General features: G+C 41.4%; 1 protein-coding gene and 1 pseudogene across 1 annotated transcript; both read left to right on the forward strand.

The window, feature by feature from the left end:
* The first annotated feature begins 1322 nt into the window (after window positions 1-1322).
* Window positions 1323-9172, forward strand: GHSR (growth hormone secretagogue receptor). Its single transcript, XM_021934664.2, has 2 exons — window positions 1323-2455; window positions 4611-9172. Exons 1-2 carry the CDS (start codon window positions 1660-1662, stop codon window positions 4913-4915), a joined length of 1101 nt encoding a protein of 366 aa, XP_021790356.1. The 5' UTR covers window positions 1323-1659; the 3' UTR covers window positions 4916-9172.
* Window positions 9173-21202: 12030 nt separating this feature from the next.
* LOC116273802 lies at window positions 21203-23190 on the forward strand (annotated as a pseudogene).
* The last annotated feature ends 920 nt before the right edge of the window (window positions 23191-24110 follow it).

A 24110-nucleotide genomic window follows, 5' to 3' on the forward strand; every position in this document is an offset into this window, starting at 1 on the left:
GGGATCTCATCGGGTGAGCGCCGATGTGTATGGTCAAGGTAGAGGCTAACGCCGGCCTGTGCTTCGTGGAAGTGTGCACTGCTCCTCCGTGGGGTAGGACTGAAGCGTTAGAAGCGCGAGTTGAAAAAACAGCGAAGCCGTTCCTCCAGCGGCGCTTTGCCATAGGATGGATATGGCGCTGGCCACGGTGCTGAACATGTTCCTGGGGCGGTCCCGAGGTCGGTAGGCCGGAAGGGGCCGGTCGGATTTGTGAATTCTCTGGCAACCGACAGTCTCATGTCTTCGGGTGCCGATTTCTGGCTCTGAGCAGCAGACGCACAGACCGGGTCCAGAGGGTCACCTCGCTAGTGTAGGGGTGGCCTTTGACCTATTACCACCAACACAGCTTCTACTTCTCAACAGCAACGAGTCTTCTATTTATTGAGTGCCTCCGGTGGTCCCTGACACTTGATATTCACCCCCAGTGGTCCGCACAAATCACTGCAATTCAAAGAAAAAGAAGTAACGCTCAGGAGGTTGAAGACCTTGCCCAAGAGAATACGGCTACTAAATGGCTGATCTCTCTCAATTATGCCTCAAAAAATGTTTCCTGCACACTCTCCACGCGCCAGCCTCATAGCTTCTTCTTCACTTGCGTGCTCCACACACTTCCAACCCTGCCTTTTTCCTTTCTCCTGTTCCCTCCCCGACCACCCTCGGCACCCCACCACCAGGTCTGCATCAAGCAAAAGTCATATCCCCTACAGCAGACTCTCTATCACCACCAAGTGATACAAAGGACTGGGATTCAGGACAGGGTTTATTCACATATCTTGCCCCGATGCGCTCAGAAGTCCCAACCAGGTGGGAGATCCAACACTGGTCCCTGAGTCTCCAGCTCGCTGTGTGACCTTGGACAAGTAGTCACATTGCTGAACTCGGGTCCTAGAACTACGTGAGACTATTCTTTGGTGCTCACCGGTATGAACACAAACACAAGGTCCTTCTTTTCTCTCTCTGTCCCCCTTCCCAAGTCGAGTTGGGCAAGCTCGCTTTTTCTTCCCACCAGTGCCATAGCCAGCTGCAGCCTTGTGGAGGAAGAAATCAGGTCCTAGCTGCTGGTGTCCTGGTGTCCTCCCCACCGCCACCATGTCCTCACCCCCACCCCTGGGTGTGACCTGTCCTTCCGGAGCACACTAGTCCAGCATCACCCAGGGCTCCGGAGAGAGCTCTTCACGCTCCCGCTTCGCGGCGCCTGGTCCCTCCGGTCCCCATTCGCTGGGACGCTTTGGGAAGTGCGAGATGCAACTGGAGCGAGAACGCAAATGCAAGGCAGGGGTGATGACAGGTATGCGTGTGGGCGCCGACCGGAGGATGTGTTGGGACAGAGAAACTTTGGGGGAGTTGGTGGGGGAAAGGGGAGGTGCCAGAGAAAGCAGTGGGTCACTGTCTCACCCACTGACCACCAGTCTCTCTTCCTCTTCCCTGTCCCCGTCTCACCTTCTCCCTCGGCTTCTGCCTCTCGCCTCCCTCTCTTTCTTCTCCAAGCATCCTCCCTACGCTTCTGCACCCGCTCCTCCCTCGCACCCTCCCGCGCCTAAGCGGACCTCCTCGGGAGCCAGCTGGGTCCAGCCTCCCAGCGCAGTCACGTCCTAGAGCCTGTTCGGCTGAGCCGGCAACATGTGGAACGCGACGGCCAGCGAAGAGCCGGGGTTCAACCTCACGCTGGCCGACCTGGAGTGGGATGCTTCCCCCGGCAACGACTCGCTGGGCGACGAGCTGCTGCGGCTCTTCCCCGCGCCGCTGCTGGCGGGCGTCACAGCCACCTGCGTGGCGCTCTTCGTAGTGGGCATCTCTGGCAACCTGCTCACCATGCTGGTGGTGTCGCGCTTCCGCGAGCTGCGCACCACCACCAACCTCTACCTGTCCAGCATGGCCTTCTCCGACCTGCTCATCTTCCTCTGCATGCCCCTGGACCTCGTTCGCCTCTGGCAGTACCGGCCCTGGAACTTCGGCGACCTGCTCTGCAAACTCTTCCAATTCGTCAGCGAGAGCTGCACCTACGCCACGGTGCTCACCATCACAGCGCTGAGCGTCGAGCGCTACTTCGCCATCTGCTTCCCGCTGCGGGCGAAGGTGGTGGTCACCAAGGGGCGGGTGAAGCTGATCATCTTCGTCATCTGGGCCGTGGCCTTCTGCAGCGCCGGGCCCATCTTCGTGCTAGTCGGGGTGGAGCACGAGAATGGCACCGACCCTTGGGACACCAACGAGTGCCGCCCCACCGAGTTCGCGGTACGCTCTGGACTGCTCACGGTCATGGTGTGGGTGTCCAGCATCTTCTTCTTCCTTCCTGTCTTCTGCCTCACAGTCCTCTACAGTCTCATCGGCAGGAAGCTGTGGCGGAGGAGGCGCGGCGATGCTGTCGTGGGCGCCTCGCTCAGAGACCAGAACCACAAGCAAACCGTGAAAATGCTGGGTGGGTCTCAGCGCGCGTTCAGGCTTTCTCTCGCGGATCCTCTCCTCTCTCTGTGCCTGCTCCCTTCTCTCTGAGTCTCCATCTCTATTTCCCGCTGAGTCTCTACCTCTTTCTTCGATTTCTCTGGGCCTCTTTCTCTCTGCATGTCTCTCAATTATTCTCTCCTCTTGCTTTCCTGAGTGATGTTTTTGGTCTCTCAACCTCTCTCTCTGTCTCTGTCTCTCTCTCCTCCCCCTTTACTTTGTCAGTGTCTTTCTTACCGTCTCTATCTCTTTGTGTCTCTTTCTTCCTGTCTCTCCTTTCTCTCTTTCACAGAAAAATGTCCCACATTTGTATTTCCCTAAAATAAATTTTATATCAGCCAGAAAGTCCACTTTAAAATCGAGCTATCTTATAAAAGTCTATTGTGGTCTTTAAGCGTTAAAAGTGAGGACTGACTTCCTGCCTCAAATAGAATTTGTGAATATCTAAGTTACATTAAGAAAAGCAGGGCTTGGATCTAGAAAGTGTTCAGTGGTAAATTCAACCAAAGACATGATCAATTTGGATAACCCTCTTAAAGATGATTCATTTTTCTTTCAATATTTTGATTTGTTTTCTGCCCTGCATTTTTTCAGATAATTGCATCAATTCTGTTTACCCTGCTGCTGTTTATACAGCTTTATAAGGAAGTCAGCAACAAATCAGTGAAGTTTCATTTGTTTTTATGATAATCTGCCTCTTCAGGTAATCATAGGATAAGGTATCACTAGGATAAGGTAAGGATAAACTAGAATAAACAAAGCTCCAACAGGAGGAAAGGAGACTTTGTGGAAACCAACAGAATTCACTGCCTCCCCAAATGGCCCTTCCGGAACATCTGGGTACAATGTCATAACTGGATGTGCTGAATGTTTATTGCACAAATTCAGCTTCTTTAAGTATATGTGTTTGGTACAAGGGAAGTAATAATAAATGTGTTTACATCCCAGCAAAATATTAACTCTACTTGCATTTTCAAAACCAAGGTCTGTATATTTTCTTATTTAGATATTATAGTCAAGACTTCATACTTACTGGCTTATTTTAAGGCTTCTTAGAAGTCATTCCAGGATGATTTCATATTTCCAATTTTACAATTCCTGGATCCTACATATTACAGTGATAGAGTTTATTAAAGGAATGTCAAAGATTTTATTTTCTGGACCAGTGATTCTCGTGATATGACTCATAGGTTATAAACCTGCTAGTGTCCTCCAAGGGATCCTAAGCTCTCACCTATGAGATTCACATTGTTATTGTGGCAGTTAGGTTGTTACTATACAACTTAGTTTTAAGGGTAAGTTTAATAATTTCCTCCAGTTTTATTTTCAAGCCATTAATTTCTTCATTGGTGTCTCAACACCAATGTTAACTTTCTTCTTCCTTGACAATTTGAGAGATCACTGAAGTGTTACAAGGACTAAAAAGCTATTTATTATTTTTCCCTGATTTCTGAATTTAAAACAATCTAAACATTTAGACATCTTTAAAAATTATCTTACATGGGCAAAATGAAGACTTGGATGGATGATAATTTATATGAGTTGGTTTACTTATGTCTTACTTATATCTATTGTAGGTGACATAGAATCATTCATCTCAGTGATTCTTAATCCTGACTGTATATTCAATCCTCTGTGAAACTTAAAAAAAAAGAAAAGAAAAGATAAAGCATATGCCCTGATCTCCCTCTTAGAGATTTAAATTGACTGAATCTATACTACATTCAAGGAATCTGCATTGTTTTAAAAAGTGCCAGGAGACTCGGATACACAGCTATGGTTGAGTACATCCATTTTACCTCATAAATGTGTGTGTTGTGTCTAACACATAAAAACTGCTGGACTATTGTGAAGAAATGGTCTAGTCAGTTGAGTCAATATGTCAACTCACTACAAAATCACTCAGATAGTTGTTAAATAGGAAAGACTGGGAAGCTCAGTAAAAATTGTTGAACTGTTGGTCCAGACAGACTGAATCTTTGTTAAAATGTTGGAACGAGGAAGAGCAGAACACAATGTTTCTCTGAAGTCAGTGGTCACAGACCATGAAACAAAAACAAAGTCTTAAAAATAGAATGTGATTTGCTATGACATTTCTTGAGCTGACTATCTCTCTCCCATTGTCCTTTTAGCTGTAGTGGTGTTTGCCTTCATCCTCTGCTGGCTGCCCTTCCATGTAGGGCGATATTTATTTTCCAAATCCTTTGAGCCTGGCTCCTTGGAGATTGCTCAGATCAGCCAGTACTGCAACCTCGTGTCCTTTGTCCTCTTCTACCTCAGCGCTGCCATCAACCCCATTCTGTACAACATCATGTCCAAGAAGTACCGGGTGGCAGTGTTCAGACTTCTGGGATTCGAACCCTTCTCCCAGAGAAAGCTCTCCACTCTGAAGGACGAAAGTTCTCGGGCCTGGACAGAATCTAGTATTAATACATGACCTAGCACATTGCTGAGTACAGTCACCGCTTATTATTCTAAACAAGAAGACATAGCACAGCAGAACTTGGGAGGAAGCTGAAGGTTAATTTTGGAATTAGGAACACATAGATCCGGAAACATTTCGGAGGGAAAAAAAGACGTCATTTGTAGGGTGCGAGCAGTTTGATTTGATTGCACACTTATCAGTGCTCTCATACACAATTTCTGCATATTCACTGCCTATGATTTTGCATTCTGCTGTGGGTGCTGGTGAGGGCTTTGCAATTCAGAGAAAGGAGGTAGAGCAGAGTGAGCAATTAGGGCACTTCTTGGAGGGTAGATACAAATTTGCTTTGCTTTTTCATAATGATCAAAATTATTTGGTCTAAAGAATGACATTACATAATACAAATTTTAAAATGTAACTTTTAAAAACTAGCAATTTTCATAAAGCTCTAGAGCAGTGCTGTCCAAGAGAAATATAACATGAGGCATATAAGCGATCAATACAAAAATTATTAAAAAGAAATTTACATGCTTTTTTTCACACTAAGTCTTTGAAATCTGACATGCTTTTTACACTTACAGAATCCCTCAATTTGGACACTAAGTTTTCATTGGTAATATTTGATGTATTTAGATTTCATAAAATTTACAGATAAAAAGTAGATTCAACAACCTAAGTTGTCTAAACACACTTAAAAGTTTTCCAATAACTGAAACAACTGTAACCCTTTAAACTTAAAATTAGTTATAGTTAAAAATTCAGTTCTTCAGTTGCACTAGTCACATTTCAAGTTTCCAGTAGCTTGAGGTTACCACTTAGAACAGCACAGCTCTAGAGTATATACAAAATTATCATTCACCTTATATAAAATGTTTAAAAATAAATACTCTTTCCCTAAAATTTTTTTATAGTGGTGTTCACATAGCAGAATTTTAGAGTGATGGATACTAAAAATCACACTAAATGTCCTGTTCTGTATGCTCAGAAGAGAATGGATATGAAATGTGTAACATGTATTTTTAAATTAAGTTGAGTTGCATGTGTTAATATTCAGGAAATGAAACTTTATGAAACAATTATGGGTAATCACAAACTGCCTTATATGGCTTAACAACAATTTTTAAGTCAATCATAAGGCTTCAATTTGTGAATAAGGGAATAATTTGTAACGTACTCTGGCAAGTTTACAAGAAAGTTAATGAATACAGAAATTATTCAAGTGATGAAGGCAGGCTCATGTGAAAAACCAAGAATCCCCTAAATGCTACTGCTTATTGATATTGAAAACTTTCAAAAATCTTATAACCATTTATTTTAAAATGCCTATGCTGTGTCCTGTCTCCAAATTAGTTTTACTGCTTATATCCCATTGCTTACCTGATAGATATGATTACCTGGACTTCCAGATCCTCTCTTAATTGTAATTATGAATGAATAGACATCTTCAACTAAATATTGTACATTTTGTTATAAGTATATAATTTTCATTTATATTGACATTGCTTCCTATACAGTCAACTCTTTACATTCTAAAGATTTGGGTTAATATCTTTAGTATGCAAAGAGTAATAACTTTTTCATAATCCTGTGCAATACTTAGTCATATAAGCAGTTCCTTCATGAAGTTATTGGTTCACAACTATGGAATGGATGGAACCATTTAGGGAAATTCCTGCCATGACTGTTTTTTCCTTCAACAAAAAGAAAGATAATCATGATGAAATAATTGATTGATTATTTAGTATAGAAACACCCAAACACAATCATAATTAGAATTATTTCTCTAGAAAAATATTTCCAAGATTCATTCTGACACTAAAACTGCACCACCAATGTGGTCTAACTACAGAATGCTAGCAAGCTGATTATGTAGTTAGTTCCTAAGAGTGCATCAATATTAAAAAAACAAAAACAAAAAACACTGACTCATTTAAGTTCATGGGATACTAATTAGGGCATTGAGCATTATTGTCCTGGAGAGGGCCCAGTAAATCCAAAAAAGGTAGTTCAGCTTTCTGAAGCCTTAAAATTCTTGTCTATAAATACATCCTACTTGAGAGGAAACAAACAAGAAAGCCTTGACCTCCATCACATAGTTGATTGCTTTGGAGGAAAACAATCCCAACCCTTAATTCATTGCTTAGCCTCCTCTCTTGTGGGTTTATGTCTAGTCTTGGCCTAATTCACCTCCAGGGAGTAGTTAATGTAGTAGGGACCACCACTGTCCTTCAGTGGCATTAATCTGGAAACTCAGAGAATATGGTTAGAGGAAGAGATCTTTAATTTGTCCTCTTATACCATTGCTTTTTTATTGTTTGTAACTTCTTTATTTTATCATACTCCTTAAATCATTTAAGACTCAGGGAAAAGAGGAATATTGTTTGTAAAAGTCCATCATTTCGTAAGCATTTAGTATGTGCCTGATATGTTCTAAACTCTAACAATTTATAAGCCAAGGATTTTATCCTTAAGGAGCTCGCAATCACTTGTGTGTTTTGTTGCATCAGGCAACTGATAACTTCTTTAAATTGCGAAGTAAACATCTTCGGTTGACACTGGATCAAGGGGCTGGCTATTCATCCCATTGTGTTGCTGTGCATTTGGCTCAAAATAAATTCAAGATGGGTTGTTCCTCCAACAACTGGTCAATTTTGTAGACACAGTTAATGTGTCTGCTAGCAGTAATTACACTCACCATATTCTTCATTAATGTAGGGAAAGTAAAGTGATCTTTTTTTACTCTGTGTTTCAATTTTCCTGGTTATCGAGAATGAGGTGTTTGTCACCACAGCTTACACTGTAGCACAAAATCAAGTGTTGGATCATTTTCATTACATGGAGTAACTGTTGTATAAGTAAGAACTTTTAAATGATTGCTTTAAATATCCATTGCCATGAGTTACTCAAAATTAGAAGTTTCACTGTAATGAGATTTAGAAACACCTCTAGTGCCTGGCCACACCTTGAAAATCATTTTATAGAAAACTTATTATTGCAGTGCAGGTTGTTGTGATAAGATTTGACTTGAATTTCCACTTTTTCATGCCAATACTTTTATTAAGAATCTCATATCATTACAAGCATTCTATAACTTTTAGTTCCACATTGGCAGTTTTAGCTTTTTTTTTCTATTTTTTATTTATTCACATACTTGAGTTATGCTGTTAAAAAAACTGTGAGATTTTTTTGCAAGTTTGGTGCCTGAAACACCCTCTTGTCTTTTAACAAGCAGTACGTATATCTTTAAAACATGACATACATATTTGCATGTCAAAATTTCTTGTCACAGTGGGTGAATAGAAGAGAGCTTTCTGTTTTCACAAACACTGACTCTCTTGTAAATAATGTCATTAAAGGATAAAGATAATGTCAGTAACAGATAAACCATGTCTAATATAGTTCATTAGCTAATGGTTAGCCTTTTTTTTTTTTTTTTTTTTTTTTTTTTTTTTTTGCAATTTAAATTGCAACGTCAGCCAGAATAGATACAATTGTGACTTAACTGGGTGGTTAGTGACAAATGTTAATTCAGTGAATTCACAACATAAATATTTTCTTATCTAGAGAATGAACTTCTGGTCAAAATCAGCAGAAAAGAATGTGCTAGTGATAGATGCTGTTTTAAGCTAACATCACTTATTTATTCACATTAAATGAATTCAATCATATTAGTCTTGACAAGAATCTGAGTTTGAAGCAGGTGAGGAGGAAAGTTTGGATGAGGCTTGTTTTTGTATTTTCTCTTTTGAACTCCAACTTGCAGGATGCTAGAGGCTAGCTTTTTGTTGACAGAAATATCGTCATCCTTAAACAAAAAAGGCTGTCATGTCTATTCCCCTCCCAACTGTCTGAATATTTGCTGGAATTCCAATTAATACTTTATACTATGACACAGGATATACCTTTGCTCAAGGAACTACCAACTACCCTCAAAACTGGCAAGTCAATAAAGCTCTCAAAAATCATGCCTCGTGTAAATGTTCAGAAAGTTCCACCAAAATGTGTACAACTATTCTTCCCAGAATTCCTCTCTCCCCCAGCCACAGAGAAAGCTTTCAAGAAGAATGGTTTGAAAGATTTGCTGTGTCTTTAACATATTAAATCCAAAACATTGCTCAAACAACAAAAAATTTATGTTTTTCACTTTTACCACTATGGATTTAGTATAATAGAAAACACTTGTCTCTACCAAAAAATACAAAAATTAGCCAGGCATGGTGGTGGATGCCTGTAATCCCAGCTACTTAGGAGGCTGAGGCAGGAGAATCGCTTGAACCCAGGAGGCAGAGGTTGCAGTGAGCCAAGATTACGCCATTACACTCTAGCCTGGGTAACAGAGCAAGACTCTGTTTCAAAAAAAAAAAAGAAAAGAAAAGAAAAGAGAAAGAAAACACTTGTTCTATGTATCTATCTATCTATCTATCTATCTATCTATCTATCTATCTATCTATATATAATCCGAACAGCCTTGTCCCTTGTTTCACTGATATATGATGTATTCCATGTCTGTATAGAATTTCATACTTGGTTGATTTGTGTTGTTATAATATGTCATAAATGTCACTGATGTTTTCATTTGCAATTCTTTTTCTTTAGGGATTTTCTGAATGTCAATGAAGAGTTTACTATAGCTTTCACGTACCTGTCATATGCAACTACACATAGGTTTTCCTTCCTTTGAGTGTGCTTAACCAAACAATTGCCTAATAAATATTTTTTAAAGCATATGGCTGACTTCCACTTAGTTATAAAACTTGGTGTCTGGAATATTTTACCTCTACTCTTGTCTCAGATTTAGTTCTATTTTGTCCTTTTAATTCATGAAATATGTATTTTGCACCTATGAGGCGGTGTTTGTTGTAGTAAATTTTATTTCCCCAAAGGCTCCAATATTTAATAGTGAGTTAAACAATTCCTGTAAGAATTAAGAAGAGTGGCAGGCCGAGGTGGGCGGATCACGAGGTCAGGAGATTGAGACCATCCTGGCTAACATGGTGAAACCCCATCTCTACTAAAAGTACAAAAAATTAGCCAGGCATGGTGGTGTGCTCCTGTAGTCCCAGCTACATGGGAGGCTGAGGCAGGAGAAACACTTGAACCCAGGAGGCGGAAGTTGCAGTGAGCCGAGATCACGCCACTGCACTCCAGCCCGGGCAACAGAGCGAGACTCTTTCTCAGAAAAAAAAAAATAATAATAATTAAGAAGAGTAACGGACCCTGTGGTGGACTGTGATCCCATGCTCTCATACCTCTCTGACCCTTCCAGCCTGTCACTTCAGAGCCAATACGCCCTTCCTGGTGTTGCACTATTTGATCCAAAGACCATGTATGAGCTCTTTGGGTCAGGGAATGGATGTCTGTTCACCTTGGACTCAGTAGCTACTCACTGAATGTTGGACAAATTAAAGTTTAAAGACTGGATTATGTGTCATCTGGTCATTAGTTTCCAGACACATGGATTCCAGGGGTTAATAAAAGTTAAGGCTAAAAGTGGAAGCAGACAATTTTATTGGCCAATTAGGGGACTTTGAAATACCCTACCACCAAGTATCACCATCATTTCAACTTAAAAGAACATAACCTAAGAAAAAAATATGTAAAGGACATAATCTTGGAATAAAGGATAGTCACAGTACGAAAATTCAACGTATTCCACATAACACAAAAGTATACATGTATGCTGTTTTGAGTTAGTTACAATTTAAAAATAGCACCTAAATTAAAATGTCTAAGAAATACTTGTCAATAATTAATAATACATTAAAGCAATCCAAGTAAGCAAATCATGGGATTGGTTTTTATAGATCCACTGAGGCCTTTTCCAATATCTTTTGGCACCTGCTATCCACCTCTCCCTTAATTCAATGCCAGCCAGGGCCCATCCCCTTTTTTAAAGGAAGAGCAGGCAGCAGGCTCTCTCAGCAGGTCTCACATTCTGGGGTCATCTACAAAAGCTGGTTGCCCCCTGCCTCTGGACTAATAGTTCATCATCGGTTCCTGATTTCATAACCAACTTCCTTAAGGGGCCATCAAATTAGTTATAAATCAATACACACCTCCTGAAGAATAGTTTGACAGTGTGTATAAACTTTTTACAAAGTTTACTCTTTGATACAGTAATTTTATATTGAGACATGATTATGGAGAAGCACCATCTATAATTGTGTTCCTTGCACCTTATTTGTAATTGTGAAAACGTGAAAAGCCCAAATGTCTGAGAATGGGGAATTTGTTAGATAAATTATAGTAATGATAATCGTTAACATTTACATGACATTGTGCTTAATGCTTTCAATTCATTTTCTCATACAATCTTCCCAACATACCTAGGAAGAGGTTGTATTGTTATGCCTGTGGGTGTGTGGAGTTGGGGGCTGGGAGTCACTGAGACAGGAGAAGTTTTGTCACATAGTTAGGAAATGGTAGGTCTAAAATTTGGCCCCGAATGGATTAGATTCTAGTTAGGGTCTTGTGTCCTCATTTTACCCATGCAAACATTAAAATGATATTGTAAACATTAAAAATGATACCATAAAAGAATTGTAATAACGTGGGTAAAATGTTTACCCAATTTAGTAAAGGAAAACATATCTTGTCCCATCTTTAAAAAAAAATGCATGTTCCCAGAGCAGAGAAGTTGAAAAGATATAGCACACTAAAGTATTAACAGTGTTCCTCTGGTTGGTTGAAATGTTTTCTTTTTTCTATTTTTCCATGGTTTCCAACATTTCTACAAAGAACGTGTATTATCTTTGCGATAATGGAAAGTGGCAGAATGAGTTATTACAAGACAGCGACTGGCCTCTCTCCTGGCCTTGCTCCAGGTCCTGCTCTCTGCTCTCAGCCTCTAACTGTGTCTGGGACCTTGGGTTTGCCTGGTTTCTGTGAGACCATGGTCCTCAGGGAGACCCCTTCCATGTCCAGCCCTAACTCTGAGCTCTCGGCCTCTGCAGGTCCTCACTAGGACATTTGCTCTTCCCTGGCAGTGACAGTTTCAGGGAGGTGGTGGTGGGAGAGGGAAGCCAGCCAGCATCAGGCCTGTATTCCAGTTCTGCTGCTATGATTATGTGGCTTTGGCGAGTTCCTTAACCTCCATCCATATAAAGTACCAGACACTTAGTAGGTGCTCATTAAATGGCCACAGTGATCCTTTGGTTACTTAGCAAAGTATAAAGTGGCCCCATTTTGTATCCCCCTTTCCTAGGTACTCTGTTGCCTAGAACACTTCTTCAGACATCTCTATCTTCCGCTGACCCAACTGGGAAGGTCTTGCAGCAACTTCATTGATCATTTACAGAATTTTAGAGAGGCTGATAAAAGCAGCTGCAAATTTGGCAAAGTTTAGTAATTGCTCTGCCTATAGTGCTGACAAGGCACTGTCAGGTTTTCCCCAAATGCAGCAGACATACGTTGTGAACCCTTGGCTCCTCTCCCAGGTGTCATTTGTCCCTCTATCTGTGGAATAAAAAATAATTTTCGGCTCAGTCAATAGAAGGTGGAAGAAGATGTAGGTAGCAGGTAAAGGGGGAGAGCCGGGAGAATCTTCTGGGTTCCTGAAAGTATACCTCTATTCGTGGTCACTTGTTCACTCTCTAGACCTGATTAACTGCTCCAGAACCTTTATTGACTGACCTTTGTCTTTCAAGATTTATGCTCCAGGAACAAAGCACATGAAGTAGACTACGCATAGACTTTGAAGCCAGTTAGAGAATTTACTCCTGGCTTCACCATCTAGCAGCCATGAGACAATGGGCAATTACTAAACATTAACCTCTCCAGGTCTCAGCTGATTTAATAGTACAATAGGAATCCTAAAACTACCTACTTTGTGTGGTTGTTGACAGGATCCGATGACAAAGAATATGTAAAGGGACAGCGTCTGGTACACGGAAGAGCCCCACACATGCTTTTTATATTACTATAATTTGTTAGGTTGTTTACCATCTTTGATGTGTTTCTTTAAAGCAGAGCAAGAACCTAAAACATGTGAAGAAATCTGAATGCAGAATCCTTCTACAGTTTTAGGATCCCCTTCCCACCCCAATTTTGACAGCAGTTTCACCCATATCTACTTTAATGAGTGTTTTCGTGACTTGCCTTTCTTAAGACTTTCCAAGGAATTCAATGTAGGTTTCAGAAAAAAGCAGTTTTCTTTTTTGCAATCACATTTCATCAGTTTACTGTAAATTACTACTTTTTTTTTTTTTTTTTTTGAGACTGAGTCTCACTCTTGTTGCCCAGGGCTAGAGTGAAATGGTGCAATCTCGGCTCACTGCAACCCCTGCCTCCCGGGTTCAAGTGATTGTCCTTCCTCAGCCTCCTGAGTAGCTGGGATTACAGGCATGCCCCACCATGCCCAGCTAATTTTGTCCTTTTAGTAGAGACGGGGTTTCTCCATGTTGGTCAGGCTAGTCTCGAACTCCCGACCTCAGGTGATCCACCCACCTCGGCCTCCCAAAGTGCCAGGATTACAGGCATGAGCCACCGCACCCAGCCCATAATTTTTAATAGTTACAATAACAAGTGCGATTTGCTTTAGACAAACTTGGGAACAAAGAACTTGGCTGGTAAATCAGAAGTGTAGAGGTGTGTGACAGTGTGGCTTTCTAGCTCCCAGCACATTCAATGTGGCCCAAACATTAGTCACCATCCTTGAGAGAGTGAATGGAGCGCATTGGATACCAGCAATTCTGGTTAAGAACTCTTCTAATCTCTATGTAAAAGCACTTAGACTATAGAGATTCACTGGTTCTCTTCAAAGAGAATGAATCCAAGTCAATAACACTTTAGAGACCGTCTAGGGTCTGAGGAACTTCATTTAGGGAGTTTCCTCCAGTGGGTCAACTCCTATCAATTGTTAGTGGCTCCCAACAACACTGAGCTGTGTTGGGTTCTTGGTAGGGTAAAAATGTGTCCCTTTTGTCTGTAATAGTACTGGTTATTCCTGTGGTTGGCCATCACATCTAGTTTGCATTTGTCCTGGATTTTTTCATTTTTTTAAAAGATATATCATTAATATTTGCGTTAAAGTAAACTGGGGTTAGTTTGCTGGATCTCCATTTGGTTATTTCCATCTTCTGCCATGGTCTTGTCTAGCAGCATGTGAGGTTTGTGTTAAGTGAACAGAGTTCTCTCCTTAGCGCACAGTAAATCTGAAAGATGACCAACTTTACTCTATCTCTTTACTTCCAGTACTTTCCTGGGCCAATTTAATTAAGCCCTCCTTTTCAAAGAAAGCATGCAAAAACACTTGCTAAGAAAACAAAGTGGACAGTGGCACACACTGCTAGGGAATGTCCATTTTTCTGTCTTAGGTGGTATTGATGGGAGAAATATTTGGGGGCTATTTATTGTCTTCTGCAGTTCTGCTATGGCTCTTACTGCAATCTTCAAGATGCATGAAGTCAGTAGGGTCAGTGGAAAATGGAAAAACATTAAAGACTGGGTGCGGTGGCTCATGCCTGTAATCCAGCACTTTGGGAGGCCAAAGCGGGCAGATCACTTGAGGTCAGGAGTTTGAGACCAGCTTGGCTAAAATAGCGAAACCTTGTCTCTACTAAAAATACAAAAATTAGCTGGGCCTGGTGGTGGGCGCCTGTAGTTCCAGATACTCAGCAGGCTGAGGCAGGAGAATCACTTGAACCCAGGAGGCAGTGGTCGCAGTGAGCCAAGATCGCGCCACTGTACTCCAGCCTGGCGACAGAGCGAGACCCCATCTCAAAAACAACAGCAGCAGCAAAACCTTATAGATTATGTACATATGCAATAAGTGCAGGAAATAAAGGTTGAGTAGCCCTCCTCTAGAGGATAATCTAAACACTTTTGTTAAATTGTAACAAGCTTGAATTTTGCTATAAATCTACTGAAGTTAGTAATTATTTCAATAAAAACTATGTCCAGATACAACTGTTTAACACATGGGACAGCAGAAGGCACATTTAAGTTTCAGTATGCAAAGCAGATGTTTCCATTTAAATGAAACAATTGTTTTTTCAAATTAATTGTACTCATTTTGGAGTCTATAGTTTCTTACCCATGCACAAAAAGTTCATGACAGTTGTTACTGTGTTGGCTCCATTGTCAGAAGACAATCTTGGCACACAGTTGAATGAGGCCAATTTTATATCAATGCCATCACATGCTTTAAATAAAAGATCAGTTAATCTCACTAATGGATTGAGTTTTTCATCCAATTGATGGAATTGAAATAAGACTTTTGGAAATCCTTGTTTAGTGAAATATTTTGCATTATTGAGAATGTAACTGAAATTTTTCTTAAAAGATTTCCATTGATGTTAAATGTATTTATTTTGGGGCAACAATATGAATATAATTTAGGAGGGACATAGTGTCATGATAAAAGCAATGTTCTTACTAAATTATGAATTCTATAAAACAGACATCCAAGCATGGAATTGTGGTAACCATATAACTCATAATTCACCCAAAAAAGTTGTGATAGTCTGTCAATAAAAAAAAAGAAGAATTGGATCAGAGTAATTCCAGCATTTTGGGAGGCCAAAGTGGGCACATCACATGAGGTCAGGAGTTCGAGACCAGCCTGGCCAACATGGTGAAACTCCATCTCTACTAAAAATACAGAAATTAGCCAGGTGTTGTGGTGCACACCTGTAATCCCAGCTACTCAGGAGGCTGAGACAGGAGAATTGCTTGAGCCGAGATCACGCCACTGCACACTCCAGCCTAGGCAACAGCAAGAGTTTGAAAAAAAAAAAAAAAAAAGGAGAAGAAGAAGAATTGTCAAAATTCACAAAACTTACACAGATATGGCTTGAGTTTGTCCCCACCGAAACTCAGATTGAAATTTGATCCCCTATGTGGCAGTGTTGGGAGGTGAGACCTAGTGGGAGGTGTTTGGGCCATAGGGTAGGAACCTTCATGAATGGCTTGGTGCCATTCTTACTGTAGTGAATGAGTTCTTGCTGTAGTAAGACTGATATAGTTTGGCTCTTTGTCCCTACCCAAATCTCATCGTGTAGCTCCCATAATTCCTATGTGTTGTGGGAGGAACCTGGTAAGATATAACTGAATCATGGAGGCGGGTCTTTCCCATGCTATTCTCGTGATAGTGAATAAGTCTTACAAGATCTGAGAGTTAAAAAAAAGTGGGACTTTCCCTACACAAGCTCATTCTCTTTGACTACTGCCATCCATGTAAGATGTGACTTGTTCCTCCTTGCCTTCCACCATGATTGTGAGGGCCTCCCAGCCATGTGGAGCTATAAGTTTTTAATGGAGCTATTTAAACCCCTTTTTCTTCCCAGCCTCATGTATGTCTTTATCAGCAGTGCTGAAAACAGACTAATAAGGTAAATTAGTATCAGTAGAGTGAGGCACTGCTTAAAATATACCCAAAAATGTGGACGTGACTTTGGAACTGGGTAACAGGCAGAGGTTGGAACAGTTTTGAGGGCTCAGAAGAAGATAGGAAAGTGTGGGAAAGTTTAGAACTTCCTAGAGATTTGTGGAATGGTTTTGCCCAAAATACTCATAGTGATATGGACAATAGAGTCCAGACTGAGGTGGTCTCAGATGGAAATGAGAAACTTGTTGGGAACTAGAGCAAAAGTGACTCTTGTTACATTTTAGCAAAGAGACTGGCAGCATTTTGCCCCTGCCCTAGAGATCTGTGGGACTTTGACCTTGAGAGAGATGATTTAGGGTATCTGGCAGAAGAAATTGCTAAGCAGCAAAGCATTCAAGAGGTGACTTGGGAGTTGTTAAAGGCATTCAGTTTTATAAGGGAAGCAGAGCACAAAAGTAAAAAAATTTTTCCCTGACAATGTGATAGAGAAGAAAATCCCATTTTCTGAGGAGAAACTCAAGCCAGCTGCAGAAATTTGCATAAGTAAAAAGGAACCAGATGTTAATCCCCAAGACAATGCAAAACATGTTTCCAGGGCATGTCAGAGGTCTTCACAACAGCCCCTCCCATCACAGGCCCAGAAGTTTAGGAGGAAAAAATGGTTTTGTGGGCCAGGCCCAGGGTCCCTCTGCTGTGTACAGTCTAGGAAGTTGGTGCCCTGCATCCCAGTTGCTTCAGCCATGACTAAAAGGGGCCAAGGTGCAGCTCAGGCTGTTGCTTCAGAGTGCAGAAGCCTCAAGCCTTGGCAGCTACCATGTGGTGTTGAGCCTGTGGGTGCACAGAAGTCAAGAATTGAGGTTTGACAATCTCTGCCTAGATTTCAGAAGATGTATGGAAATGCCTGGATGTCCAGGCAGAAGTTTGCTGCAGGGTGGGACCCTCATGGAGAACCTCTGCTAGGGCAGTGCAAAAAGGAAATATGGGGTCAGAGCCCCCACACAGAGTCCCTACTAGGGCACTGTCTAGTGGAGCTGTGAGAAGAGGGCCACCATCCTCCAGACCCCAGAATGGTAGATCCACTGATAGCTTGCACCCTGTGCCCAGAAAAGCTGCAGACACTTAACACTAGCCCATGAAAGAAGCCAGGAGGGAGGCTGTAGCCAGCAAAGCCACAGGGGCAGAGCTGCCCAAGACCATGGGAACCCACCTCTTGCATCGGCAAGACCTGGATGTGAGTGAGACATGGAATCAAAGAGATGACGTGGGAGCTTTAAATTTTACTGCTCTGCTGGATTTTGGACTTGCATGGGGCCTGTAGCCCCTTTGTTTTGGTCAATTTCTCCCATTTAGAAGACAGTTGTATTTACCCAAAACCTGTACCCCCATTGTATCTAGGAAGTAACTAACTTGCTTTTGATTTTACAGGCTCAAAGGTGGATAGGTGGAAGGCACTTGCCTTGTCTCAGATGAGACCTTGGACTGTGAACTTTTGAGTTAATGCTGAAATGAGTTAAGGTTTTGGGGGACTGTTGGGAAGGCATGATTGGTTTTGAAATGTGAAGACATGAGATTTGAGAGGGGCCAGGACAGAATGATGCGGTTTGGCTCTGTGTCCCTTCCCAAATCTTATCTTGTAGCTCCTATAATTCCCTCGTGTTGTGGAGGGTACCTGATGGGATATTACTGAATCATGGGGGCAGGTCTTTCCCATGCTATTCTAGTGATAGTCAAGCTCCACCTCCTGAGTTCACACCATTCTCCTGCCTCAGCCTCCCGAGTAGCTTGGACTAAAGGTGCCCACCACCACACCTGGCAAATTTTGTTTTTGTACTTTTAGTAGAGACGGAGTTTCACTGTGTTAGCCAGGATGGTCTCGATCTCCTGACCTCATGATCCACCCTCCTTGGCCTTCCAAAGTGTTGGGATTACAGGCATGAGCCACCATGCCCAGCCAAAGGCCTATTACTTTCTAAGATCTAAATGTGGTAAAATATTCAAAAGAATCATAGATAACTTATTTGACAAGTTTTGTCTTATAAAAATATTTGTTAAATAACAGTCTCTAAAAAGGGACAAAGTGACAGAATCTCTAAAAATATTTGAGCGGAAGTTAAACATTTCAATATTACGAAACAGAAAATAATATCCTCCTTTTCTCAGCATTTGTTCTGAGACTACTAGAAGGAGTAATAAAAAGTGTTAAGAATTTCAAATTTATTAACTATAAATATAATATGGAAAATGGTTGCAAGAATTTTACTAAAAATGAAGATTAAAGTGTATCAAAAAAGTGCTCATCATAGAAACACCAGTGATAAAGTATTGCAGATCAATATGGCCACATAAATGATTAAAGTATGTAAATATATGCCAAGAATAATTTTCTTATTGATATTATTTTTAAACATTCAGAATATCAATATAAAGATATTTCTTTGTTTGGATTTCATGTAGCAGTGTTGTTAGGGGGAGGCCCTAAAGGAAGATTTTCCCAAAGGTCTTCCACAACACTGTTGTTATAAGGCAAAGATTTCCATTCAGTCTTGGGAGCCAGGAGCAAGAATTGGATATCAGATAAATGTCAATGTCACCTGAATTCTGTGCTTTCAATGGCTGTGTGACCCTTCTTTATCAGCGTCTTGCTTCCTCTACCTTTTTCTATATCTGTAGCTCCAAAAGAGCTTCAAGATATGTAGCACTGATAGGTAAAAAGAGAGAAGGAGAGGGAGAGACTGACCATTTCCCTTGGCACCTATAACATCTACTTGGGGAACGAGTGCTGTGGCACAAGCAACCCTCCTGAAGGAAACAAACCTTGTTAAGGTGCAGTTTTGTAAGGAAGACTGCTTTCCAGCTGGGCTCACTCTAAGAACTGGACCCCTGACTTGGAAGGAGGGATCTGCAGTATTGGTCTTCTCAATTTCCAGGCCCTTTACCCCTTCTCCACTTCAGTCATGTACGCCTAAGATTTTACACTGTTCCAGTGTCAACAGGAACTTCTCCTCCCCTGAAATTTTGCACTTAAACATCCCATACTGTGACCACAACCTTCTGTCATTCCAGGGCTCTCAGCTATTACTCCCTCCACATAGAATTTCTCACAGTTCTGGAGACTGGCAAGTCCAAGGTCAAGGCCAATTTAATGTCTGGTGAGGGCTTGCTTTTTGGCTCATAGGTGGTGCCTTCTTGCTGTGTTCTCACATGGTGGAAGAGACAAGCTAACTCCCTGGGTTCTTTTAGAAGCACACTAATCCCAATCATGAGGACTTTGCCCTCAAGGCTTAATGACCTCCCAAAGGCTCCATCTCCTAATACTTTCAACTTGAGGGTTATTACTTTAACACATAAATGGGGGTGGGCACAAACATTCGTATCACAGCAGCTCTGTTTCTTACTCTTCACAGAATCTATTTCAAACCTTCTCCATTTTCCACAAGCCACACCAGCCCCTCATCAGATACCCATACATGTTACTTCGAATAGGGACTAAGAAGCCATTCATTGGGAATTCTCTGGCTCATTGCCACCACATGGAAAAGGTCCTCTGGAGTTGCACATGCCCTTTGCTCCTCTGCTCATGTCACAGCAGGAGCAGTGTCTATCCTCCCAAACAAAGACATCTTCTCCATCAGTGCACTGCTTCTCTCCTCCCACCTCCTATGATTATCCCATCTCTCCTGAAGCTTCATCCTTCCTTCCCCTCTCTGCTGGCATCTACCATGAGTGTTTAAGCCTGCTCAAGATTTCCTATCATAAAAAGACTTTGCTTAATCCCTTCTATGGATTGAATTGTGACACCCCACTGCCAAATTTATATGTTTAAAACCGAAATTCATTATGTTGAAACCTAAACCCTAATATGATGATATTTGCAGATGGGACCTTTGGCAGGTAACTAGGTTTAGATGAAGTAATGAGAGTGGGGTCCTCATAATGGGATTGCTGTTCTTAAAGAAGAGGAAGAGACCAGAACCCACCCACCCTCCGCCAAATGAGGACACAGTGAGAAGGCAGCTGCCTGTAAGCCAGAAAGAGAGCGTTCACCAGGCGCCAACCATGCTGGCACCTGGAGCTGCCACTTCCAGCCTCCAGAACTGTAAGAAATGCATTTCACCTGTTTAAGCCACACGGTCTGTGAGATTTTGTGATGGCAGCCTGAGCTGGTTAAGATACTTCCATAGTGCCCTCCAGCTGCTACCCTATCTCTCTCTTCCCCTTTACAGCCAAACTTGTTGAAATATACAGTTTCCACTTTCTCTTACTCCGCTCATTGTTAACCTACTGACATTGTACAATGAGAATAGCACTGAAAAACAAAAGGTTTAGAAGGATCACACATGCCAGCACTATGCTGGGACCAACTTGGTTTGTCCAATGGGGAAAACTCATGCTGAATAAATAATTGCCCAATAATTATTTAACTGTAAGTGAGTTATGTGCTATGGTAGAGAAGCTCTAGGTAGATGCTATGGGAGCCTCTTTTACATTTACCCAGGCTGGTCCAGGGCATGACACTGAGGAGGGCACCCCTGAGGTAGTGACATTTATACCATAATGTAATGGATGAGTGGGAGCTGACCAGATTGCTGAAGGGAGGAGTACAATTCCAGGCATAAAGAACAGTGTGGAAAAGGTCTGAGTTAGGAAGGAACATGACATGTTTGAGGAACTGAAGGAAGGTCAGTGTGCTGGACCCTAGAGGGCAAGAGAGAGGGTGGCCTAAGGTGGACACTGTTCTGGAGAGAGACAGGGCCTTGGAGGCTATGCCAAGGACAACATGATTATTCTAACAGCAATGTACAGCCAACGAAGGGCTGTAGTGGGCGAGTGAGTGAAGGGGTAGCATTTGCATTTAAGGAAGACCAGCCTGTCTGCTGGTAGGGTTGAGTCGAAGGGGACAGGACGAATAATAGGAAACATCCCTTCAATAATAATTAAGGACTTCTCAAAGGGAGAAAAGACAAATAGTGCAGTATTGTTTCCACACATGGTGTGATCAAAGGGTTGGTCCATGGAACCAATTCAGTGACCTGTGCTTGTCTACACAAGGCCTTAGTGTAAAAAGTGAAAAGTCCCAGCACTGCTTAAGACAAAGTATCAGAAAGAAAGTTTTCCTTGACCTCAGGGCTGTGAGTCTCTCTTGTGTTGGCATCAATGAGACTCTGGCTTCCTGGGCCATTCCTTTTCTATCTTCACCATGGCAGCCATCATGGGAATCAGTGCAGCAGATGGTGGCGCACAGATTGAAATGGGGAAACGGAAGCATTTTCACTTTGTTTTCTGGGCCTTCATCAACCAGCAAGTGAATGTTAAGCCCTAAAGCCTTAACTAGCTTAAAACTCTCCATCAGTTAGGAGCCTGAAAGATGTCTGAATGTCTTGTTTATTCATGGAGAGTTTGTTTTGTAGTGAGAGATGGAGAAGAGCATCCATCAGGCTAGACAGTGGTGTGAAAATCCATCCTCGGTTCTGGTTGCAGAGGAGACACCATGGCAGTTGCTGCTACATTGGGGATTTCTGGCTCTTTCCTCTTTGCCTTAAATTCAGGTGTCTTTTATGAGTAATTAAAAGCAGCAAAAACCAACGCTATCAGGCCCAGCATTTTAAAACCAGAAAAAGAGATGAAAAAGAGAGGGTTGACCCTACTCAGTTTCAAGACTGTATTATTCAAGGCTTCACTGAAACTGGTACTGATTTGGAAGCAGTAGCTAAGTTTCTTGATGCTTTTCTGGAACAAAACTTGATTACCGTCGATGTGCAGAAACACTCATTGACATTCTGGTGGCTGATGGAATGCTGGCCCCAGGTGGTTCACTGGCAGATGACATGATGCATACAGATGTCTGAGTGTTTGCAGCCCAAGAAGACCTAGAGACCATGCAAGCATTTGCTCAGGTTTTTAACAAGTTAATCAGGCACTACAAATACCTGGAGAAAGGTTGTGAAGATGAAGTAAAAAAGCTGCTGCTGTTCTGAAAGGGTTTTTGAGTCAGAGAGGAACAAGCTGGCTATGTTGACTGGTGTTCTTCTGGCTAATGACATCCATTCTTAATAGCCTTTATAATGAGAATTTGGTTAAAGAAGGGGTTTCAGCAGCTGTTGCTGTAAAGCTCTTTAAATCATCAATAAATGAAAAAGATATCAATGCAGTAGCTTCAAGTCTTCGGAAAGTCAGCATGGATAATAGCCTGATGGAACTTCTTCCCGCCAATAAGCAAAGCGTTAAACACTTCACAAAGTATTTTACTGAGGCAGGCTTGAAAGAGCTTTCGGAATATGTTCGGAATTAGCAATCCATCAGAGCTTGTAAGGAGCTCCAGAAAGAACTTCAAGAACAGATGTCCCGTGGTGATCCATTTAAGGATATAATTTTATATGTCAAGGAGGAGATGAAAAAAAACCAACATCCCAGAACCAGTTGTCATCAAAACAGTCTGGTCAAATGTAATGAGGTCTGTGGAATGCAGCAAAAAAGAGGAGCTTGTAGCACAGCAAACTGTCAAGCATTTGAAGCGATACAGCACTCTACTTGCTGCCTTTACTACTCAAGGTCAGTCTGAGCTGACTCTGTAACTGAAGATTCAGGAGTATTGCTATGACAACATTTATTTCATGAAAGCCTTCCAGAAAATAGTGGTGCTTTTTTATAAGGCTGTAATCTTGAGCGAAGAGCCCATTTTGAAGTGGTATAAAGGTACACATGTTGCAAAGGGGAAGAGTGTTTTCCTTGAGCAAATGAGAAAGTTTGGAGAGTGGTTCAAAAATCCTGAAGAAGGATCTGAATCTGAAGCTGAAGAACGTGACTGAAATTTGAAACTACACCCTCTGTAAAACAAACAGAAGCTGTAGATAAAATGTCATGTCTCATGTGTCCTGGTTCTTACATCTTCCTACCTCCCTGTATCAAGCATGACATAAGGGCTTTCATGGCAAATTTTATTTTAACTGTTTCTATGGTTGCTGAAATGTTGGGTTTAGTTTCTAAAACCATGTTTATAGCTACAGAGCTATAGATTTGAATCTAATGTTGCATTAGTCTTATCAGTTATCTTCACCTCCTGTATTTTCATCATAGTAATATAACGGCTAGCTTCCACAATGAAATGTCTATTTTATTCCCTGGTTTCTATAAACAGTTTTCAAGATATGATTTGGTTAAAAAATGATTTATTATAAAACTTCTGTTTGCAAATTAAACTGTGAAAGTATCCAAAGTCTCAAAAGGCAATGATTTGTGTGATAATATGCCTTGCCCAGAGCCCTACTCATCAATGAAAAACCCATATGTAATAACTGAACTTATTTAACATGAATCTTGAGTATGTGGACCATTGCTTGCAGTTAACTTTTTTCTTTTTGCATTTTTAACTCCAGATGTCCTAAAGCTCAATTGTTTGCTCTCTGGGTTTTATCCTTAGAGAAGCCATGGAGAACAGACTTGAAATGTTTCGGAAATCAAAATGTGGCAGAGGTAGTGGGAAGAGGAAAGATGAGCTTTTTCTCCTTGAGAAACTTCTGCATTTAGTTTGTATCTTTCCAGGCAAAACAAATGGCTATTTTTTTATACAACCATTTTCAAATGAACCTTAGAAAAGTCTTTTCGTTTAAGGTATTTTATGCACAGAATACACTTAGATTGATAGGAAAGAATTCGTAAAGGAGTTTGAGTAAAGAAAATGACTGATATACTAAACCCAGTAAAAACCGTTGAAAATGTAAAGGTCAGCATGTTCTAATTCGGAATCTAGATATAGCTTAGATTTCCTATTGGCTTAGAGCATTTGCTATGACAAATGAAGTGCAATGACAATTATATATTCCTACTTGGTCATACTGGACTGGCTTCATTCTCTTAACATATTCAGTAATGACTCAAGCCTCT

This window comes from Papio anubis, chromosome 2 (assembly GCF_008728515.1).
Source record: "Papio anubis isolate 15944 chromosome 2, Panubis1.0, whole genome shotgun sequence".
NCBI lineage: Eukaryota > Metazoa > Chordata > Mammalia > Primates > Cercopithecidae > Papio > Papio anubis.

Bases quoted from the DNA above. Each gene is read 5' to 3' on its own strand.
- GHSR (XM_021934664.2), top strand. From the start codon at position 1,660: ATGTGGAACGCGACGGCCAGCGAAGAGCCGGGGTTCAACCTCACGCTG. The intron at 2,456-4,610 runs GTGGGTCTCAGC...TTGTCCTTTTAG, and splicing joins GCAAACCGTGAAAATGCTGG to CTGTAGTGGTGTTTGCCTTC.